Source organism: Pinus tabuliformis, chromosome 1_2 (genome assembly GCF_031772625.1).
Source record: "Pinus tabuliformis cultivar Carrire ecotype Pingquan chromosome 1_2, CPIR1, whole genome shotgun sequence".
NCBI classification, from domain to species: domain Eukaryota; kingdom Viridiplantae; phylum Streptophyta; class Pinopsida; order Pinales; family Pinaceae; genus Pinus; species Pinus tabuliformis.
In genome coordinates, this window is record NC_142298.1 from 1,073,784,361 (window position 1) to 1,073,808,623 (window position 24,263).

At 35.8% G+C, this 24,263-nt stretch overlaps 1 protein-coding gene across 1 annotated transcript; it reads right to left on the reverse strand.

The window, feature by feature from the left end:
* Window positions 1-22,908: 22,908 nt before the first annotated feature.
* LOC149209843 (F-box protein At5g49610-like) lies at window positions 22,909-24,006 on the reverse strand. The gene has a single exon (XM_089398763.1). The coding sequence runs from the start codon at window positions 24,004-24,006 to the stop codon at window positions 22,909-22,911; it is 1,098 nt and encodes a 365-aa protein (XP_089254889.1).
* Window positions 24,007-24,263: the final 257 nt, after the last annotated feature.

Here is a 24,263-nt window from a genome sequence, read left to right on the forward strand (position 1 = left end):
TCAACGGTCTCTCCATTGGCGCAGTTATTTGCGTGTATGCCTTAATACACTTTCTATAATATCATGTATGGCCCAATGTTACACCTCCAAATTAACAATGAAAACTATATTTGTAGGGTCTACCATCAAAGATTTCTTTCAAACTACATGACCCAGCAATATTACATAGGGTACACAAAATATACACTTTTTTAGATTAAGGGAAATCTCATGTCTTTGACAGGTATCCAAAAAAGAGTGAAAACTAGAAAAATGTTGCTTTACCAATCCAAATATGGTCCAATCATCAAATTAAACTTCTAAGAACTTATGGATAAATTCCTTCAATGTTGCAATTACAACACTTGAAAAGATCAAAGGTACATTCTTTAGTCCAAATGACATTACTGTGTATTGAAAACAACCTCATTCTGTCGTGAAGGTGGTCTTGCTTTGATCCTTTGGTGTGATCTTGATCTGATGGTATCCCGAGAACCCATCAGTGAATGAGTAGGCTTCCTGTCCTCCAACATTCTCAAACACTTAATCTATAAATGGCGTTGGAAATGGATAATGGAAGCACGCATCATTTAACTTCCTCAGACCTATGCATATCTATATTTCATCCCACTACTTCTTTTCTTGGACTACCATGCGACTCACCCAGTCTGATTCCTCCACGTGTTCAATGATCCCAACCTCCAAAATTTTATCCAACTCCTTATGCACCTTTTCCTTATATTTGGGATTTAATCGGTAGGGTCATTGTTTTACAGGATTTGTGTCTAACTTCAAAGTAATATTCATAATGCCTGAATCCACTACTAACCCTTTCAGATCCGAGAACTTAGTGGGAAACAAATATTGGTACTCACGCAATATTTCCATGACCTTATCAACTATATCCTCATCCCAATAGTCACCTATCTCACCAAAGTTCAGTTGCACATCTGATCTAATATTTACCTGTTTAGTCATTAAAGGCTCTGATATATCGACGATTGCTTATTTGGTTCCCTCAACCTCTTGTTGTCCTTCAAACTCAGGAATATTGATATTTCTACGTGATTTATCTCGAGTAAATCAACAGAAATATGAGAATGAGGGATATTCTGATTCACGAATTATTTCAGCCAATCCTCGTTCCAGAGTAGCAGATCATTTACATGATTTCACTACCCAAGAGAGTATTCCAATCTATGATTCATATCATGAACAAACCTTCACGCCTGTTCCCAATCATAATTTGTTTTCTAATTCACAAGATGGAATTCGAAATTACTCGAATCCCATAATTCTGGCCAATCCTTGTGAAAGAGAAAATATTTCAAAACAATCCCAGTTGTGCTATAACACTAGTTGTACAGATAGTTATTGCATTCTTTTTCGCTTGCACTCATTTTGTATAAAATCAGATTTTGCTTTAAATTTTAATTTTCAGACTCTTGATAGATTACTATGGCATACTAAACACCTTATCGACAAACATTTAAGTAATATTTTACCATTTTGGAAAATTGAATTGTGTCAAGGAAATGTAGAACTTTTTCAAGTCCAATCAATATCAACTTTTCTTAAAAAACTTCTATCTTATCCAACACATCATCAACAAAAGAAGGTATTTTTGGAGAATTGCTGACAATTCAGGTTAATTGATAATTGTCTTTTGAGAAATTTCCATCCATTCTTCATTGATTCATTCAGAGAGATATATTTGGAAACTTTCCTTTCATTAGAAAATGTCGAAGGCCTAATTTTCACACATAATAGAACACGGTCTCTTAAAACCAAAAACTCATATTCACAACCCAGCCTGTCATCTTTCCTATTGCACGATTACCAATCCATAATGGAAACTCATCCTGATTTTTATGATCCAATAGGTATCCAATTGGAAAGAAGATTTCATAAGAAAAATATTTCAGGCAGAATTTTGACCACAGTTACACTTTCTAATTCCACATTCAACTTTTTCAGTCCAGGAAAAAATTTATTCTTAATACTGATCTTTGAAAGGTATACACATGTAGGAATAAAAATGGAAAGATGGCTACACTGGAAATATCATTATACCTAGTCGATGTTCTGCGTATAGTTAAAATAGGAGTAGAATTAATTTAACTAGGTTGTTAGGTGGATAGTTTATTTTCAACAGTCGGCAGGCAAAATAAGAGAAGTAATTATCCCTATCATGTACATAATCCAAGGGAATAGTTACCTTTCATTTCCTTAAATATGTTTTTTTTTCCTAATAAAATCTGCTATCGTTAACAACATTTGACATTTACTAAAAGACGCCAACTCTCTTTCAGATTTTGAACTTTTCGCTTGTATAAATAGCAAATCTTTTGGACAACTAATATTTATTATTGATAGATATAGTTAAAGACTCTAGCCTGGATATAATACTAGTTTCAGCTTCATAAAGTTTGACGAAAGCAACCTTTAGTGAAGAAATTGTTTTATCTCAGTACAATGGAAGGTATCAATAACAAAATAAAGATTGTCTGTAGAACAACTGTTTCCAAAAACTCTTTTATTGTCATCCAGAGCTATCTTAAGGAAACAATGACTTCCTCCTTGCTAAGGAAGATCGCAACTTTTAGAGGGATAATCCAAGGATACACTATATCTTGAAGAATGAGAGGTCTCATCACGAGCCGGCTTATCATGATCACAGATATTATAACTTACTGACTTTGCCAACACTGTCCACCACAACAGGGCAATGACTCAAGATTGTTGCAATCAAAAGACAAGGGGTCTCATCACGAGCCAGCTTGTTCAGCAAAGTTATGAATCGAGTGAGTGACTGTGTCATAATTTGGCTACCAAACCAAGACATTGTTCTTTAAGAATAAAAAAGAAAATCAAAGCAATAAGTGTGGATATGGATTTTTCTTTGAAAGTTGTAGGTCACCTTAAGTAGGATCCAGGATCATTGCTGGGTAACAGGTAACCCTGTCGAGGCTATAAACGCCTGCTGGCAGCAGAGGCTCTACCTATGACAAATGAGCATATTTAAAACTGGTATACAGAGGAGACTTTGTTTTATCTTTACAAAACCAAGTAATGGTTGATATAAATACAAGGACTAGCCTGAGGAAGCTAATAGTCGAAGCAGAGGAAGCTTGAAACAAAATATCATTGACAGTTTAGAGTATAATGTGCTTTATCTTTCCATAATAAATTTTAATTTTCTAAAAAATTTCCTGTTTTGGAAGTTTGAAAAATTCAATATAAAAAACAGAGATAACTGGTTCTCCCAAGTGAATCGCCAATTGTTGTGACCAGCAACAACCCCCCCCCTTTTCATTTAAGTGTTATCCAAAATACTAAATGTAAGGGGACCCTTATTTAAAATTTAGGAAAAGCAAGAGTAAGACTTAAGTTTCTTTTCCGCAAAATAAAGTTGGCATCGTAAGCTTAGGAAAACTCCTTCGAATACTTAAAACCTAAGTTTATGATAAGGAAGAAATCTTTAAAAACGCATCATAAAATGGTAGTATAACGCCACCATTCAAGTACAATCCCGGCATGTGCGAGATTGTGGTATTAAACAACTATCGCGTCGCAATAAGTAAAACCTATAAGAAAAACTTCAAAATTTACCGATTTGCGATGATGTCGATCGCAAGATCGCATATTGCGGGAAACAGGTTAACGAAATTCGCCATACATAAACTTCTGTGATCCGCGATATTGCGATATCGCGATATAGCGATGGTTGCGATGTTAAGCCAGACCGATGCTGCAATGTTATATTTGTGCAATCTGCGATGTTGCGATCTGCAATGTTGCGATCTGCGACGTTGCGATGTTGCGAAGCAAATCGCAAAATCGCTCCATCGCAGACCGTTCGGGCACAATATTCAAGAAAAGCTACTTGCCATAAGTTGACATATAATTACGCGCTTTAAATGCTAATACAGGAGTTAGTTGCCAGTTATTAATAAAATAACGACGCGTGCTTTTCAAAGAATCACTTCATGTAAGGTGGTGTATTTGGTATGTCTGCGGCATTTAAAACTCTCCCATCACCCATCCGGGTCATTCATTTCCATTTCACTTGTGAATTGCAGGAACGGAGAATGAATGACAATTCAAAGCAATACGCAGGCTAAAATGGGGAAGAAAAACAAAGCCCAGAGCTCCGAAGAAAAGGAAATGTCACCTTTGTATACAGATACGGCTTGTAATAGAGACGCGGGAATAGCTACGTGGGAAGGCATGTACAGACTGCTCGAAGAAGAGAATCCCAGAGTAATGAAAGTTACTGCTGTCGCGGGCTCACAGAGTTCTTCGGAAGCATCCCTAGAAGAGCTAGCATGCTCATTCCTACACCGGATAGCAGCGAGGCCCAAAATTCTCCCATACATAGACATGATCAAGTGGATACTTGATAGCGCAGAAATGAAAAATAGACAGTTCAAGGTTCATGGTCAAGGGCTCATCGGGTCATTTGCTGAGCACGATTTAAAGCTTATGTATCATCTGCCTGAGCCACAGGCAACTTATAACACGCAATTCATAGAAAAATTTGTGGCGGAGAACCCGAACCTGTCGGAAACCACCAAAGATTGGTCCAGAAAAGATGAACCGCTCAAGAAAGATAAGCACGGTATGTACAATATTGGTTCCCTTACCTCCCCATATTTCTTTGCTGCTGCCATGCTCTGTAGATTATTTGGAATGCCAGATATCAACAAATTTTCATCCGACTGGTTACCATTACTAGATGCTGCCACAAATGCCACTGTTGTAGATTGGGCCAAGATTTTATCTGATAACCTAATCACGGCTATTGTCAGTTACCGGTCCAAAAGATCCACGTCTGAAAGGATTTATCCTCCTTTTTACCTAGCCGCATATGTTATGGATTCAATATGTTATGTCTCTAAGTTCCCTGTTATGGGTTGGAAGTGGACAACTCAAGAGCCCTTAACCATCCATGTCTATCATAAGATATTGTGGGACTCTCAGTTCACTCCATATTTCTACCAGATTTGTCACGGACTTATGCTGCCCTTGTCTAGAATGTTGTATGATAAAGAACCCCCGAGGTGCTCACCTGAAGCACAGATAGATATTCTCCCCATCGCAAGATGGTTCGGAGAAGAATTGTTCACTTATGTTAGAGTATTTGGAAGTACTGCACCCCCTCATGCTCTACCCTTGTATATCCCTGAAAAACTCCTAGCTCGAGAAATTGCATACCAAACCTGTTCAGAAGGCGACCTAACTAAAGACTTAAAGGACAAAAAGAAGGCTATATGGCCACAATTTCCTGTGGCTTGTGGGGCCTTTTCGCTGTTTGATGTAGGTCACGCGTTCACTGAAGTACAGAATATGTCGTGTTTACAATTATTTAAATTCCCAGGAAGACCATTTGACCCAAATGAGGTTGCCCAGAATTTCACAACTACAGTCAAGATAAAAGTGTTCTTTGGGAAAAATGATTTATTTGATGATATATTCCAAAATAAACTCTCACTTCAAGAGATTTTGCGTGAAGCGCAATTGCAATTGTCTCCAGAAGACTTTCAAAAGTTCATGGTATACAGAGAAAGAAGACTAGCCAGTGTTCCTCTAGAAAAGTTGTGACTGTCTGCAAGAGAGCCAACTCCAAGCATTAGTCTCAGTGGGAGTTCAAGCACTAATGGATCTAAATCTAAGTCTGTACAAGAAATGCCTGAACGTTCTAAAGGATCCAGAAACGACCAAGATAGGAGCGAAGAGTCAGCTAAGGACACCGCTCAGTCAATGGATCTTCCACAACAGCAGGTTATTACCTCCCCGCAAAGAGATCCTCCCCCTCTCATCATTGAAGTACCACCCGTCACGACAGAATTAGATAAGGAATGGGAAACCTTCAACGAACTGATCAATCTTGAAGGACAAGCCCCAAAAACACCTGTGAGCAATACACAGGTAGCACAGCAAGTAGTCACAACCTTAGCCAACGATGTCTCAGAAACAGAACATATTCCTATTGCTCCATCTTCTGAGCTTCTACTTAATATAGAAGAAATTCCCCCTCTGGACATATTTTATAGTCCCCAACATAAAGCAGTAGTAAGAAGGCAGAGAAAGAAAAGGAAATTAGAAAATACACTCTCTCAAGATGCTGAGCAATTAGATGTCTTATGGAAAGATCCCACCAGTAATCCGACTGAAAATCTCACCAAACTATCTCAAATCATAGGAGCGTATGCCTCTGCGACTATTGACAAAGCATCAGAAGTACAACAATTGTTGAAACAGCGAGAAGATCAAATACAGGTACTGCAACTACAATTGTAACAAGCCAATGCTAATAATGAGGCACACAAACAGCTTGAAAAGTTGCAGGAAGACTTCCAGAAAATGCAGATAGGTTATCAGAGAAGTTTGGACGAGAAGGGAAAACAGTTACAGGATTTACAAGAGATGCACAGAGACGACCCTAAGCTTACAGAGTTTATTTCAGAATCTATTTCCTTGAATGAACAACTACTGCAGCAGCAAGAAGTGTTGGGCCAAAAGATATCACAGTGGAATTATTATTGCGAAATGAGTGATAAGATCACTAATCAAGTGGTCGACTTACGAAGTGACTATGATTTGATTGACAAATGGGTGACTGAGTACTTGGCTTGGCAGGATGAAGATGAGGGAAAAAGAGCAGGTGCACCAAGGATAAATTAGAACCATAAAGAGTTGCTCTTTAACAAGTGGGACGATCAAATCAGGGAGGCAGAGCAAGCGGCAGAAACAGCAGCCACGACCGTAAGCATTCTTATTGACTGTGTAAATGAGAATTTGCACAGAGCAAATTTGATCGCAAAAACCACCCCGGGATATTTACCAAACAAACTACAACTAGAGGTGGAATGGAAGCAGAGAGCGCAAGAAAAGGGAAAGACAATCCAAGCGCCAAACAGGTTAAATTGGGAATGTCACTAGGCATACTTGGTGAAACCGCATAGTCGGTGGATGACTATGAAGTGTATCATAAATGCGGCTGAAAAGGTGTTACCAGCTCTCATCGATTCCGTTTTCTCAACTCAGCTCAAAGCAAAAGTCAGCCAACCGACTCTCCTTAAACCAATGCTGAATACATGCTGTTTTAAAGACCAGATACAAAAGTAGTTTAGTTCTGAATTTAATTTTCACTTTAAATTTTGCTTAGGAAAAGGGCGGTCATTTTAAAACCGCATCCTGAATTTTTGTAAATAAACTATTATTAGATTTAGGAATTAGTATTTTAACCCCTCTCATGCATTTAGAGAGGGGTCCAGAAATTTATCAAAAACTTGTCCTCAGAACATGCACTTTTGCACCCTCAGAGGAGGTTTTGGTGAATGAATGGATCAAGATTTGTTGATGTTTGCATTTGATATCTGCTACTGATGTTGCACTTTTGTACTCTTAGTAGATGTTAGAGCAAGGAGAGATAAATCATTGTTGCTTGAAGCTTATGGGTAGGACCAGTCATAAATGGTACTTTTATCTCTTCACCATTTCTGCTTATATGTTAAAGCGATATACAATTTTTAGTTGTTTATATGTTATTGCATGAATGCTTGAGTTATCATTTGGCACTTTTGTACGGTGGTAGCTATTTATTTATATTTAATGTATGATTAACTTATTATGCGATATGTTGGTCACAACTATTTCGTCTAACTTTTTAGGTGAAGTGGTTCATCTTAATTGATTTCCTTTCTTATAATTGCTGAATGACCTTTATTACCAGTTGTTATTTGAAATCTCTTTAGATCACATAATAGAAGAATTACATCCTGGGTTAGCATAGATTAGATGTGTTGTTTATTAGATTAAAATAGCATAGAATTAGATTAAAGTTTGAATTAGAATAGCTTAGATAGGAACTTTTTTAGCAACATCCAATTCTACACACACACACCCATAGATTGGGAAACTGGTCCCATTATCCCCAGTCGGACCCGCTATACCAAACGCATAAGGAGCTGTCAACCAAGGTCCGGACCAAGCGGGTATCCCCCTTGTTGTCGACCCGATTTTCGGGGCTTCAACAGAACCAAATCCACTAAACAAGGGATTTTTGTGGGGATAGATTCCTCCTTTAATGGGGAATTATTCCTAATCTTTTTTTTTTATAAGTACCAAGTCGAACTTGCCTTTAGGGGTAGATTTTTCTTAGTCTTCTTGTGGAGAGAACTCATATTTTTGCGGCTCCATTGTTTTTTCTTGTAAGGATGTAATTATATTGATGAAAATAATGATGATTGGTGTCATGTTCAGCTTCTAAATCTTTTTATCCTCCATAGGAATCTGAGTTTCCTTGGGCTTGGCCATCCTAGGAGTCTCAGATCCCTTTTGTATCATTTGATTTTCTTATTGTCACTTCTTATTCACATGCATATCTTGTTCTTGTTTCTTTCTATTTCTACATTTAGTATTGATGATTTATTGTTGTAGGGTTGGGTTAAATGGTTGATGTAAGTTATTTTGCAGGATCACAAGAATAATTTCATACTTGGAAAATATTTGGAATGTCATAGTAATCATTGAGCTACTTGGATTAGTTTTCTTATTCCTAAATATAGATTTCTAGAACTCCTTTCTAGCAAAGAACGGTAAAATTCTGCTATTTTTTAGAGCATGATAACAAGCCTCAATAAAGTTGATTCCACTTGCATTAGATCACCAAAAAATTCTATTTTATAACAAAATTTACCCCATTTCATTTGCACTTGATTAGGTTAGGCATTTGATAGATTTACTAGCTCACTAGTTCTCGAATTTCTGGATTTTAGACTAGTAATTTTCTGTTGTTTAATAAATCTTTTCCCATGTATAGATGAATTTTTGGATAGATGTAGACAATAATGTGTGTTGTTGCAGGAGCTTCCACATTTCAAGGATACCTCATCTCGTTCGCCTCATCCAAGACTCATCCACCCATGTCACTAAAATCTCAATCCAAATTCTTGTTTTATAAGCAAATATTGTCATTTCCATTGAGCAAATCCACCCATCTTGGAGCCCTTGCTTGAGTTCTGGGTAGTGTCCACCACGTCCATGCCTTATTCTTCCATTATCCACCTTTCCCAAGCTTCATTCCACCTTCTAGACCACTTCCTAATCTTTCGGCCTATTATTGTAATAAAACAGGGGATCCTGTAGGAGAACTAGTACATCTTGTAGACATCCAATAGGAAATCCTGTAGCAGCCTATTTTGAGCCCAAACTGAGAAAAACCATCATTGAAGCTGGGATTAAGCCTCTACTTTTCCTCCAAGCCATCAAAACCATTGTACCCCTCTTCCTCCACACTTTTCTCCCCTACCAAAAAAAAAGGAAAGATTAGAATTTGCATTTATAAAATGAGAAGATAAAGAAAAATAGTTATTTTATTTCTTAATTAGCATATGCATGTAGTAGTTAATAATCCCTAGATCAGAGTCCATGCTCAGTTAGTTTAAATCATCACATGTGATAAATAGGGTTAAGTTAGGTTTCTTTTACATTTAGTTCATGATCTTTATGCAATTAGAATATGTTTCTTTCCTTGTACTCTATTTCTTGTAATAGGTTAGGGTTTCCATTTCAAGAAGTTCATTTCCTGCAATTAGTTTAGGGTTTGATTTCAGTACATGCACTCCATTACATCATAACAGCAAAGGAAGGACAAATTGTATGATGCACATATAGTGCCGATACCTGTTAAGTTTTTACGAACCCCGGGTCGATAATTAAAGTTGGTAGCCTTTGGAGTTGCATCATTCTTGTTGCAATACCGAGGCTCATCACGTTTTGGTGCCATTGTCGGGGATGTGTCAAAGTATGCATTGTGTTATTCCCTAGTTGATTCATTTCTTTTTACTTTTTGAAAAAAAAACAAAAAACATTTGCATTAGGCATATATTTCATTTAAAAAATAGAAAAGTGCATTGAATTAGTGTTTCCATTCAATCATAAAAACAAAAAAATTCTCCAACACCAACCACCCCCCCATTTGATCACGTGGTGTAGTAAGAGCCATATCAACATCCACTTTTTCAAGTAGAATAAGAAGAGATGGCAAAGAATGTAGAAGAAATGGATGGAGATGATGAAAATGAGGAAGATCCTCTCATATTTTTGATTCAAGATACTGATGGTAGTGTGCACATGAAGAAGATCCCTCTATCTTTTCTTTCAAAATTTCATGGTCTAAGGTCAGAGGATTCAGAAGCCTTTCTCTTTGAATTTGAAATTGTTTGTAAATCTTATGGTTACTTATTAAAAACTCAAAAATTGATATTGTTTTCGGCAACATTGAAGGATAGAGCTCTTAAATGGCTCATGATTTTAGGGATTAATCAATAAAATCATGGAATGATATGCAAAATACATTTCTAGAAAAATATAAAGATCGTGATCTTAAAGAAGAAATCTTTATAATGAATCAAAGAGAAGATGAGAGTCTATAGGATCTAATAGAGAGGTTCATGTATAATGTTAAGAGGGAAAAACTACATCATTTAGGATCTGACACACTAAACACCCTCTTACTTAGAACAATTAGGGATGAGTGGATTCATCTCCTTGATCTCATGAGTGGAGGTGATGTATACCAACTATCATTTGAAGAAAATTTTTGAAACATGCAAACACATATCAAGAGGAAGGGCAAGAGTAAGTAAATGAACATCAAGATCGGTAAGTCAAGCTAAACTTGGAAATTTTCTTGATAACTTTAAAACATAAATTCTTAGAAATCTAAGTGAATAAGTAGAAATGTTAAGAATTCAAAATGAGAAAAAGAAGATTTTGATATTTGTATCATCCATGCAAAATCACATGATGTTAAATATTGCCCCACATTACCAAGGTCGAAGGAAGTTTACCAAGAGGACAATGGAGCAAGTCAATTGCCAATGTATCTATGTTATGTAGGTCCAAGAGGACCATGGTAGCCTATTCAACCTAGTATGATGCAATAACCTAATTTACAATTTCAAGCTTATGCACATCCATCTCAAAGTAATTGGAACACACCCTTTCCTTGGAAACATTGGACATCTGAACCCCAAAACCAATATTGGCAGCAAAGTTGGCAAGTGGGAGCCGTCCACAATATCATCAATATTTTCATCAATATCCTCCATACCCAACTCCATGTTATTCCTACCATTCACCTCCACCACAACTACAACCCCAACCACATCCATCTCAAATATCCACTCCCACTCAACTACCTGTACCACCATTTCCAAACCCACACAATGAAGTAGCTCAGCCCACTCATAATGCTAAGGTACAACACTTCCAAATATCTCCTTCCGATCTCAATGGTATTCATCTCAGCTCAGGAATAATATTCAAAAAAAGAGATTCTCTTGATGCCATTGAAGGACAACATGCAAAAAAAAAAGATTCAAAAGAGAATATAAAAGAATGATGGGTTGCACTCGATGAAGAGCAGATAGCAAAATCAGAGATTGAGAAAGCTCCCTCATGGTTACCATCGAATCCTCCATGTGTTCAAGAGAGTGATCAACAAAAAGAGGAAGATTTGAAGGTCATGGAAGAAGAAGACATCTAAGATGATCCGAATTGGCAAGTGGACCATGGGCCTCACAACTATATTGAAATATGGTTCCAGACAATCATTAAGTTGCAGCAACACTCTCTTCTTCAACTGTGCTTGATCCTTTCAAAGTTAAATCATTTGGTCTGTGAAATCCAGGTACATGTCAAATCATATATTGCAAGCCTAAACATCAGTTTATCTTTCATCTTGATGTGCACATGGATCCATTGGAAGTATTCTTATACTTGAAAGTAATTTTTTTTCATGTAGGGTAGGGTTAAAAAAAATGAAAAATAAGAGGAAAAAAAATCTCAAGTGAAAACCTCCTTTGAGGCACCTGAGATTGACTCATTGATTGAAAACCTCCATGAGGCAGTCAATGGGTTGGGAAAAAGAGAAAAAGGAGAGAAAAAGAAAATATCTTAAGTGAAAACCTCCTTTGAGGCACCTAGGAAGACCTACTAGTTGAAAACCTCAATGAGGCGACTGGTAGGCCTAGAAGAAAAAAAGAGAAAAAAAAAAAAAAATGTGCTCATTATATCTCTCTGATGAATGTAGGTGTCCTCCAACATCTACAAGCAACAAAAACAAGTTGGCACCAACAAAAGAAAAAATAGGTCAAATGTAGTCAAAAGAAGTCAAAATTTGACTTTATCCTCATTTTCTCAAATGCTCCAACATGACCAAGGCCGTGAAAATCCATCACCCTCATCTATTTCCACCATCCACTCATCCTTTCCAAGCTTCTACCACTCATTTTCCTTGTTGTCCTAAAAAACTACCAGAACACTCTGTTTCACTATAGGAAACAGAAATACATAGAGCAAAAAACTATTTTTGCCATATATTGCAAACCATGCATCCCTTTTTCCAAGCTATTTTAGGGGGAGATGCATGTGGATTATGGTAACATGCTCAAGCAATTTCAGCAAATTCTAGTGCACAATTTTCGAGAAATCAGCCTCCATCACCTACATCCATTTTTTATTTTCTCGATATCCGTGCATCCATTTAAAACATTGTTTCATGGGGAGATGCATATGGATGATGGTAACATGCCTAATAAATTTCAACAAATTATAGTGCACGGTTTCAGAGAAATCGACCTCCATTTCCTTAAGCCATTTTTAGTTTTTCTTGAGATTCGCGCATCCATTGGCCAACATTTGTTTATGGGGAGGTGCATAATGATGATGGAAACATGCTTAGAAAATTTTAGATCAATCCATTTTACCGTTTGGGAGATATGGGAAAAACAAGTCTGCTACAAGAGGCTATCCTGAATTACTATAGGATCTCTACAGGAAGGCCGAGAAGAATCTACAAGAAACAATATGATGGAGAAATGGATCAAAAGGTCACATATTCTTTAGGGAAGGTTGATATAGGTCCCCCAACACCTGCACATGAACAAGAATACAACCCATCAGCAAAATGAGATCAACAAAAAAGAAAAGGCAGTCAAGAAGGCATACATGAGTCATTAACAACACAAAAACATCAACTTAGCAACAACATGCATGTCTCTCCAACAGCCATCAAGTAGGTACAGGGATGCAATATTCTTGACCTCTTCTCTTGAGCATATTATAGTTAGCAATTTGTTGTCAATGAATGAGAGATGAGGTTTTATAAGCTAAGGATTGATCAACAATCTCGACCACCTTCAACTAGTTAATTTCAGTTGACTCATTCACTCATGCAATTTGGAAAAGTCAAATTATGAAGGGTGATGATTTCAAGGAATGGAGACAATAGTTAAAAGAAGAATTTTTTGCAATGGCCAAGTCACCATAGCACTCCAAGCCTTCCATCCACTTCATATTCACTAATTATCCATCATTCATCCATCCCATTTCATAATTTCAAGAACAAACCCTACACCCTATCTCACCCTGAAAATTTCTTGAAAAAAAGAAACAAACAGAGCATCCTCTCCATTTTCACAAACCTACAATACTCCCTCTGAGCCCTAGCATCATCCTACAAACCCTCTACATCATTTCTCATCACTCCGATACAGTTAAAAGACTCTGCAAGAGAAGGAATGGTTGCTACAGGAAGACAGAATGTTGCTACAGGAAGGAAGAAAGAAACAAATGGTGCTAAAAAAAAACAAAAAAATGCAATGCCTAAGAGATACCTAATCAAAATAGAAAACTCCAAGGCCATTAGGCAATCATCTAGGCCACAAAAGAAAAGAAGAAGACAAGCTAATGGTCTCAAGAAACAATGATTTTTCTATGCACAAATATATTTTTGGGCTTTTCCTTGCAGAACTTACACCCAAGATTCTTAAGAGAAAGGACTAAGGAATGCACAAGAGAGAGGCCATGAGGGCCATGAATGAGGCACAATGAGATCACTAAGTTTATCAGAGGATGAGCAACACTTTCAGCAGAGGGGTATGATGGGCCTCTAAATTAGACATAAATTAAGGCCCATGCCTCTAAATTAAACATAAATTAAGGCCCATCTAACCATCCTTCAGCATATTAAACCTCTCTTTTTGCATTAGATAATGTATTTTTAACTTTAGTATGTTCATTAGGAAGGTTTATGAATAGTTGCATATTTGTGCCTAATATTATTTATTTTTGTGAAATATTATGAGAATATTGGAGAGATTATGAAGATTTGGAGGAGGAGATAATTTAGGGACTTGTTCCCTACTATAGGATAATCAATATTAAATAATAAATCAACAATATATTATGGAATTATAGCACATATTGTGAAACTCCAATGATTAAGAAAATCTAGGAATGTGTTCCCTACCATTTAATGCAGATTCTTAGTATTGGGAACCAAATCCACTAATCAAGGAATTTTGGTGGGGAAAGCCTCTTCCTTTCATGGGGAATGATTCCTAATCATTTTGTATAAATGCCAAGTTGAATTTGCCTCTAGGGGTAGATTTTTATTAGTCTTCTTGTGGAGAGAACTCGTATTTTTGCAGCTTCATTGTATTTTCTTGGAGGGGTGTAATTGTATTAATGAAAATAATGAATATTGGTGTCATGTTTAGCTTCTAAATCTTGTTATCCTCCTTAGGTCTCTGATTTTCCTTGGTCTTAGCCATCCCAGGAGCCTCAAATCCTTACTGTATCATTTTCTTTTCTTCTTATCACTTCTTATTTACATGCATCTCTTGTTCTTGTTTCTTTCTATTTCTGCATTTAGTATTGATGATTTCTTGTTGTAGGATTGGGTTAAATGGTTGATCTAAGTTCGTTTGTAGGATCAAAAGAATAATTTCATCGTTGGAAAATATTTGGAAGGTCATAGTAATCATTGAGCTACTTGGATTAGTTTTCTTATCCCAAACCTAGATTTCTGGGACTTCTTTGTAACAAAAAACAAAAAATTTCTGCTATTTTTTAGAGCATGCTAACAAGCCTCAATCATGTTGATTCCACTTGGATTAGATCAAAAAAACTTTCTATTTAAAACCAAAATTTACCCCATTGAATTTTCACTTGATTAGGTTAGGCATTTGATAGATTTACTACCTCACTAGTTCTCGAATTTCTCGATTTTAGACTAGTAATTTTTTGTTGTTTAATAAATCTTTTCCCATGTATAAATGAATTTGTGGATAAATGTAGACAATAATGTGTGTTGTTTTAGGATATTTTACATTACAGGGATACTTCATCTCATTCACCTCATTCAAGCCTCATCCACCCATGTCGCCTAAATCCACTAAAATCTCAATCCGAATTCTTGTTTTATAAGTAAAAATTCCCATTTCCATTGAGAAAATCCACCCATCTTGAAGCCCTTGCTTGTGTTCTGGGTAGTGTCCACCACCTCCATGTCATATTATTCCATTATCCACCTTTCCGAAGCTTCATTCCACCTTCTCGACCACTTCCTAAGCTTTCGCCTTGTTCTTGTAATAAAACAGTGGATCCTGTAGCAGAACCACCACATCCTGTAAACATCCTATAGGAAATCCTATACGGGCCTGTTTTTGAGCCCGAATTGAGAAAAGTCATCATTGAAGCTGGGATTAGGCCTCTACTTGACCTCCAAGCCATCAAAAACATTGCACCCCTCTTCCTCCACACTTGTCTCCCCTGCCAAAGAACAAGGAAAGATTAGCATTTGCATTTGTAAAATGAAAAGATAAAGAAAAATAGTTCTTTTTATTTCTTAATTAGCACATGCATGGAGTAGTTAATACTCCCTAGATCAGATTCCATGTTCAGTTAGTTTAAATCATCACATGTGATAAATAGGGTTAAGTTAGGTTTATTTTACATTTAGTTCATGATCTTTATGCAATTAGAATATGTTTGTTTCCTTGTACTTTATTTCTTGCAATAAGTTAGGGTTTCCTCCCATTTAATGGAGATTCCTAGTATTCAGAACCACATCCATTAATGAAGGGATTTTGGGGAAAGCTTCCTCCTTTCATTGGGAATGATTCCTAATCATTTTGTATAAGTACCAAGTCGAATTTTCCACTAGGGGTAGATTTTTATTAGTTTTCTTGTGGAAAGAACTCGTATTTTTGCAGCTCCATTGTATTTTCTTGCAGGGATGTAATTGTATTAATGAAAATAATAAAGATTGGTGTCATGTTCAGCTTCTAAATATTTTTCTCCTCCATAGGTCTTTGAGTTTCCTTGGGCTTAGCCATCCCAGGATCCTCAGAGCCCTTTTGTATCATTTGCTTTTCTTCTTGTCACTTCTTATTCACATGCCTCTCTTGTTCTTGTTTCTTTCTATTTCTGCATTTAGTATTGATGATTTCTTTTTGTAGGAATAGCTTAAATGGTTGATGTAAGTTCTTTTGTAGGATCAAAAGCATCATTTCATCCTCGGAAAATATTTGGAAGTTCATAGTAATCATTGAGCTACTTGGATTAGTTTTCGTATTCCCAAATCTAGATTTCTGGAACTCCTTTGTAGCAAAGAACAATAAATTTCCGCTATCTTTTTAGAGGAATCTAATGAACCTTAATCCAGTTGATTCCACTTGCATTAGATCAAAAAATAATTATATTTAATAACAAAATTTACCCCATTTCATTTGCACTTGGTTAGGTTAGGCATTTGATAGATTTACTAGCTCACTAGTTCTCGAATTTTTGGATTTTAGACTAGTAATTTTCTATTGTTTAATAAATCTTTTCCCATGTATAGATGAATTTGTGGATAGATTCAGAAGATAATGTGTGTTGTTGTAGGAGCTTCTACATTTCAGGGATACCTCCTGTCTTTCACCTCATCTAAGCCTCATTATAATTTTTATGTAATATGACAGAGTTTTAATTATTATTTATATTTTTAATGTAATTTGACCAAGTAAAATGTTTTAATTAATCATTATAATTATTAATTTTATTGTTTATTATTTTATTGAATTTAATTTTTATGTAATTTGACCAGGTCAAAATGTTTACATAAAATAATCTTACTACATTTCTTAGCTCCTCTCAACTCAATAAGATAAACCAGCCTAGATCCATCTACTCCGGATCTATCAAGCGTCGAGAGGGATCAAATCTCTTTTAACTCTAAAAGAGGTTTGCACGTCAAGAGATTTAATCCCTCTCAACATTTGATAGATGCACAATTAAGATGGATTTAGGTTGGTTTAATTATTATTATTAATTAAACTAGATTAAAAAAACGTTGTCGATATACCCTAATAAGCCTATTCTCTTTAAACCATTAAATTGGCAATTGAAAAATATGAAGTGGATTTTAAAAAACTATTAGAACCATTGCTTACTAATACATTTCATAATAGTTAGAAAGATGGACTCACTACAAATGAGATCCAAAATTTCTACAAAGTATTTCCATATTAACTTAAATTTAGGTATTAAATATATATACGTGAAGAAATATAATAATTTAAAATTTAAAATACACATTAATATAGAATATAATTTAAAAGAAATAATAATATGACATTTAAAAAAAAGGTTATGTTAAGGATAGGTTATTTTTTATTTTTTAATATAACTTTTATATGTGACAATTCAATTTAAAACTAGCCGTCATTCAATTAGAACAAAAAAATTACATTTTAAAAAATTAAAAAATGTTTCTTTTAATTTTCAAAATATTTTACTATTTGTTTTTTAAAATTTTGATAAACTTCCTAGGATCTTTTAAATCTTTCAAAACTAATTGAAATTCAAGGCTTTTTTACCAAAATAAAAAAATAGCATTGTGCAAGTATAATAATTACCAATTTGGATTTATCCTAACTCTAGATTTATCAAGGGCCGAGAGGGATCGACTTTTTTAAAGTGCAAACCTATTTTTTGAGTGCAAAATTTGAAGAAACGTTTGCACTTTGAGAGTTTTTATCCCTCTACACTTATAGATCCAAATTTACAATGGATCTGAATTAATTTAACTATTAATAATTATAATTATTAATTTTATTATTGTATTTTATTTTATTTTACCTTTTTATGTAATTTGAATTAAATGAACCAGTGCCTGACCTTGAGAAGATTTTCAAGTCGAAAAAAATATCATAGAAAGGAGCATCAGGATCAGGTAAGCCCAAGAAATCTTATGTGTCTCCGCAAGAGAAGGTTATAGTTGAAAATATACAGTTTGAAGATTTAGAGCCTAACATTGTTAGTGAAGAATCACCTTTATAGATTCATAAAGATCCTTATTTGTTTAGTTCCCCTTTGGATCTGAGTCCAAAGAAAGCATCCCATACAGTCCATAACATGTACAAAGGCTTCCACGAAGAAATCCAAGGATGAAAGCATACAAATATGGGGTGAAATTCAACCCTCCTCTACCTGATAAGGTCAAATGCCCTAAACTTCTTGAGGTAGATGATCAAATAAATCCAATTTTGCAGATATTTGATGAACCGGCTGATAGTCCAGCCAAGAGGAGGAGAAATAGTTTGATGGTCTAGTAGATGGCCAGTTTTTATAGAATTATGTTGTTTAAGGTTTTCGAGCCTTAATGATTGTAAGCATGTTCTTTTACGGGTTTTAGCGTAGACTTAATTAGACTTCATGCCCAATGGAATACTAGGCAAATGTTTTTAAGTTTGTTTTGTATGAAGGCATTGGTCTGTAGTTCTTGAGACCTCACGGGGAGGATCTCATCCCCATAAGGAGCCAGTGTTAGCTTTGCTACATGTTGATTTTCAAAGAGTGGAAGTAAGCTTGGTCCTTGGTTTCTTGCTCAGAAGAGGTATGCACCAGTTATCGACCTCCTTCTCCTTCACCTCGCTTACTCCCTTTCACCTTGCTGCCTTCATTTTTTCCCTTCACTCCACCTATATTCTCATACTCCTGCAATCTATGCTTTCCTCCAAAACCCTGGATAAACCCGCTTTCCCTCAAGTCCCCGGGTGCAAAGTTTAAATCCATAGTACTATGATCACGTGACTGCACACTTTTCATAAGCCCTTTTCCTCACAACAGTCATTGTCTCCTTCCCTCTCACTGCTCATTCTCCCTTCATCAGTCTTAAAAACAATTAATTCCTTTATCGAGTCCGGGGTTTAGTTGCTATCGCAAATCACATCCATTTATAAAGGTTACACCCCTTGAATTCTTCTGACGCGATATTGCGATGTGATTTAATCACTATCGCAAATCGCCCTACGTAAAGGCCCAAAATTATCAAATGAAAAAGCAGATCCGATGACTCCCGTCGCACCTGATAAAGCGACTCGTCCGATCAGTTGTCCGTCGTCCAATTAGTCCCGACAAGATAAATGGCCCAAGCCCATATTGCTATCACAAATCGCATCCATGTGTGTATAAAGGCTACGCCCCTTAACTTCTGCCGATGCAATATTGCGATCACTCCTCTGTCATCCGATCAGTCCTGACAAGATCCAACGGCCCATGCCCATTTCGCTCTCATATCTCTCGATATCTCTCGCAAACCAATCTTCGTCGTCCATACGTGCAATCCGACGGCATTCGCACCCCCCGCACCCATAAGATACCCGCACATTAACTTGCAATCATAGCGGTTTTCGCCCCATCTCATCAGCCACCCGTCACCCAGTGATTTTGATCGCTCGATTCTTCTCGCCAACAGATATCTGCCATCCATTCACTTGATCCAACGGCTGATATCCGTTCCACCATGCAGTCAGCTCATCCATAGCCTATCCCGTGCATCTAAAGGAAGAAGGTGGCTAGTATTCAGCACTTCGTGCAGTTAATATTCAACCACCGCATTCAATAAATAGGATGGCCGAGAAGGAAAGGACCAGCCTCGAGCAGATCACAACATTTACTAGTTATGGAACTTCTTCCATACTACACTCCACCTGCTCAAGAAGGACAACCGAGCATCAGTGAACGTCAAATTCATTCATTGAAGCAAGCAAATTGTAGTAGAGACTCCATCAGAGAGTTAAAATGGTCGGCGGTCCATTATGACCCCTCCACGCCTAGTAGCAGAACATCTTTCTATTGAAACTCTATATATACCCACAAACAAGATGTAAACGGGGAGATGGTGGATGGTTGTTGTTTGATGTAAGGTTCAACTTCTGGAGACTGTAACTGCTTTGATACTTACAACATCTCGTCGGCATTTTCAGCTAATACAAGCTTCTTTTGTTGTTAATTTCTCACTTTCCATTTCTACTCTCTTCTAGGTTGTGCCTGTTATGCAATTTTTATGCACTCTTGATATTTAGCATTTGAGGGGCTATCATCCCACCTCTGTGTTAAAGTCTAGTATGTATCATTGAATGTGTCATGCAGTTTCTGTTTATTTAATGCCAGAGAGCTATCATCCTGTCGGTGCATTAGGAAATAGATTTGTAGACCTTTTTACTGGTTGCAGCCGACCATCACAGTGCCCTGTGCATCTGCTGGTGTGGTCAGTATTCTCCGTATTCACTCAATCCTTAAACTGTGAGTAATTGGTGGTCTAAAGCCTTGTAGTCTGGGGTTGTTCACACAAGTATGGAGTTAATCATAGTAGAAGTGGTTATCTGGCTTGAACAAGCATCATTCCTTCCATTCATCCATTTCCAACATGGTGTTGAGTTTGTAATGTTCCCGAGCATCTCCGAGATACAACCTAGGAGAGTTTTTTGGGGTGATAACAGGTAGAATTTACATTTTTACATGAAATATACTTACATTTTTACATGAAATCTACCCCATACTCGGATGTAGAGTGGTAGAATTAAAAAGTTAAATATAAACAAAGTAACTAATGTCACTATTTATTTAAATAGGAAATTTTAAGTTTGACAATTGCATTTGGAGCACATTTTTATTCACTTTGAATTTATTAATTTAAGTAATCAATTTAACATGTTAACACAATCATATTGAATATACATAATAATTGTGATCAACATTCAATAAGTAATGATCTCTAAAACATCTCTATAGAATCATCTTTAGGTGTATATATTGATTAATTAAAGAGTAATAAATCATTAAATTAACAGAAAATGTATTTTCTTTATGTGAAAGATGGAATTAGTTACAAATATGATTTTGTATAAATAATGTTAACATTTTACTAAGCTACCAAAGAAGTGTTCCATCTCCATTTTATGCATTTCAAATTAATACAATAAAGTTAATGAGAAGATTAAATAATATTAATAAGAATATGATAATAAGGGGAAAGAAAGATAGAAATCTAATAAGAAAGAATTTTTATTGAGCAACTCTACAACTCAATATAAGGAAGATGTATGTAATGTAAGTTAGTAGTTTAGTAAAATATTAAATTTATTTATACAGAAATAATACATATAAAGTTTCCATTTTGATATAAAGAAAATTGTTTTTTTTTTTAATTAATTTAACCACTTATTATTGTTTTCATAATCAATATATACACTTAAAGATGATTATATAAAAATGTCTTAAAAGAATTAGCTATGAAAAAATGCTTATTATATTTATTCAATATAATTGTGTTATAATGTTAAATTGCTGATAAATTTAATCAAATTAAATAATAAAACTCTAAAACACTATTTTCAAACCTTAATCTTATTTATATTCAACCTTTTAATTCTACCACTTTTATTATCATTTCAAATAAATATTTTAATAAAAAAATATCAAATATTTTAATTAAATCATTTTTCTCCTTAATACTCCCAACCATACAATGCATTAAATATTTTTTTTTCTTAATCTAATCATATACGATATAAATGTTCATACGTTGAATCGAAAAGCATCTGATCATGAATACCTACCTTCCGCTTGACGGCTAAATCCCAGCCATACAATGCATTAGATACAATAGAGATGTTCATACTCTAATGGAATCCAGAAGCATCTGATCATGAATACCATTGATCACAGGGAAAATAGAAGCTAGTTTGATGTTGATAAGCTAGTTTAAAAATAAAACCCAGTTGCTTCATTGCTTGACATTTTTACCAAATCCTTCTTTCACCGAATCAACAGGTTAACATCATCAATACCTAAGACGACTTGCTTAATGATGCAAGTTATTTTTGAATATATATACATCATCTTTAAGCAATTTTATTTTTATTGCTTTCGATTAAATGCATAGTCTGGTCTCCAAATGTTTTTGGTGTGATATCATTTACTAGAGGTGGAGAAAAGTGATTAGAGTGACAGGTGACATGTTTTGGAGAGAGTTTGTAGAGTTAAAAAGGTTGAGTTCTAGTTAAAGAGAAGTAAAGTTGTAACTATAGTTATCTCATTCTCATTTGAATTCATATTCTGATTGAACAAAAAAATTGAAATTATTCATCTTAAAAAATTGATATATTATATTATTTTATTTTATTTCTAAAAATAATAAAAGTCAAAATGCATTAAATTTATTAGTATGGCAGCCAGAAAATTGTCAGCAAAATTTAATAATTTGAATAAAAAGTCTCAAAACTGGAGTTCAATATAAAAAATTACATCTCAAATACCAAAGAATTAATGACTCAATCAGTGTTTCTATTCAATCTAAATCAATCAATATTGCTATCATTATAAGAATTCATTTCTCAATCACTATTCCTATCAAATCCAAAATTATTTAACAATAACTATCCCATTTAAATTTAAATTTATTTAACAATAAATATATCTGCAGATTCTCCTTTGCAACCCAAATTAATCACTATTCCTATATTCCTATCAATAGCAGAATTAACTCAGTTACTATCCAATCAAAATTTATTTAACCATTCTTATTCCATCTAAATTTATTTAACTATCAAAATACTTGCAAATCATTCTTCACAGTGAACCACAGAAATAAACCTCTCTAATTGAATTCCACTATCACTTATTCTCTGTTTTGGGGTGAACCCTAATCGCTATATTTGAACAAAGTAATTGTTATCCTCCAAAAGAATTACTAAGGGCACATCAGCTGATTCAAACCCTCGAACTGGTGTTTGAGAAGATTTACTAAGGCCACATCAGGTTGGAAGATTCGAAAGCTGATGCAAACCCTCGAACTGACCGTGCTCGAGACTTGCTATGTCCTGGTAATTCCAATCTATGGACGATCGAATTTCCGGTAGAGCTGAATATCGACATATTTAATCTGCAATCAACTACCACGATAAACCCACTGTTGTTCACGGTCACCATAGGAAATGACGGAAAGTATTCTTTTGACAAACCACTGACGCGAAACTCACACCATATTTCATATTCTCCCGCTTCATTCAACTTCCACATGCGAATAAAACCAGCAACCCGTCTATCCACTAGCATGAAATGCCCATCATATTCAGCAAGATCTTCTGGATAAATCCACCCGTGCCATCTGTGGGGCACTGGGAATTCTCTCCAGATTCCGTCAGCAATATTAAAGGCTGCAATGAAGATAAGGGTATCCAGCGTGACAACCCTCCAGTAAAATTTTCCTTGACAAAAAATACCCTTACCAAAAGGACAGAGATGATCTGGGACCATGGTGGAATGTTGAGTCCACGCGTTGGATTCTGAATCATAAATACACATCTCCATCATTCTTCTATTAACACCTTGCAATTGGTGGTTTAACCAAGAAAAACCTAGAAGGACAGTGCAACGCCTTGTGGAAGAGTCGAAAACCATTCCATTGAAGTGGTTGAAGTGGTCGAAGTGGCAGGCAGGTATAGGAGGACGAGGTAGGTGTCTCCAATTGGTGGTACCAGGAATTCCTATGGAAAGAGCCCACGGATCCCCTCGTTCTTGACAACACACGATGCTCTTGCAACAATCCAAAACGATGCAATTGAGCAAAGGCACTTTGTAAATGTGTGAACCAGTACTGCATCCTTCTATAACCCAAAATTCTCCGTCATCTTTGGTATCCCAATGGATCTGAATCAGAAACCCCGGGGTGCAACAAAGCGACCATTTTGGAACAAGCCCTTCGAAGGCATCACGAGAAGACAGTAGATCTTTCCACTGTTTGCAGACAGCCCTCATTTTGCCCAGAACCCTAATGGGAAGCTTCGCTAAAATCATATGCAACAACACCTCTGGGAGCCTTTGCCAGATTTCTGCTTCCATGGCTAAAATATTTCTTTCTCCAGCGAAAAAAATCTCAGACCCTTCACAGCTCTCCGCGAAAAAAAAATATCGCAGGCCCTCCACAGCTCTCCTCAGTGCGCTCCACTTTTAGGATCCAGCCCTCCCGCACGAGTTATATAAAACCATACAAGTCCACAAAACGATCCCCTGATATAACGGTCCGCCCGCTCTTTACGGCATAAATTATAAAAAGTAATCTAGCTTTATTTGTTTGATGAAATAATCTTTGAAGTGTG

Coding starts and splice junctions, on each gene's coding strand:
- LOC149209843 (XM_089398763.1), bottom strand. CDS start 24,006: ATGGAAGCAGAAATCTGGCAAAGGCTCCCAGAGGTGTTGTTGCATATG.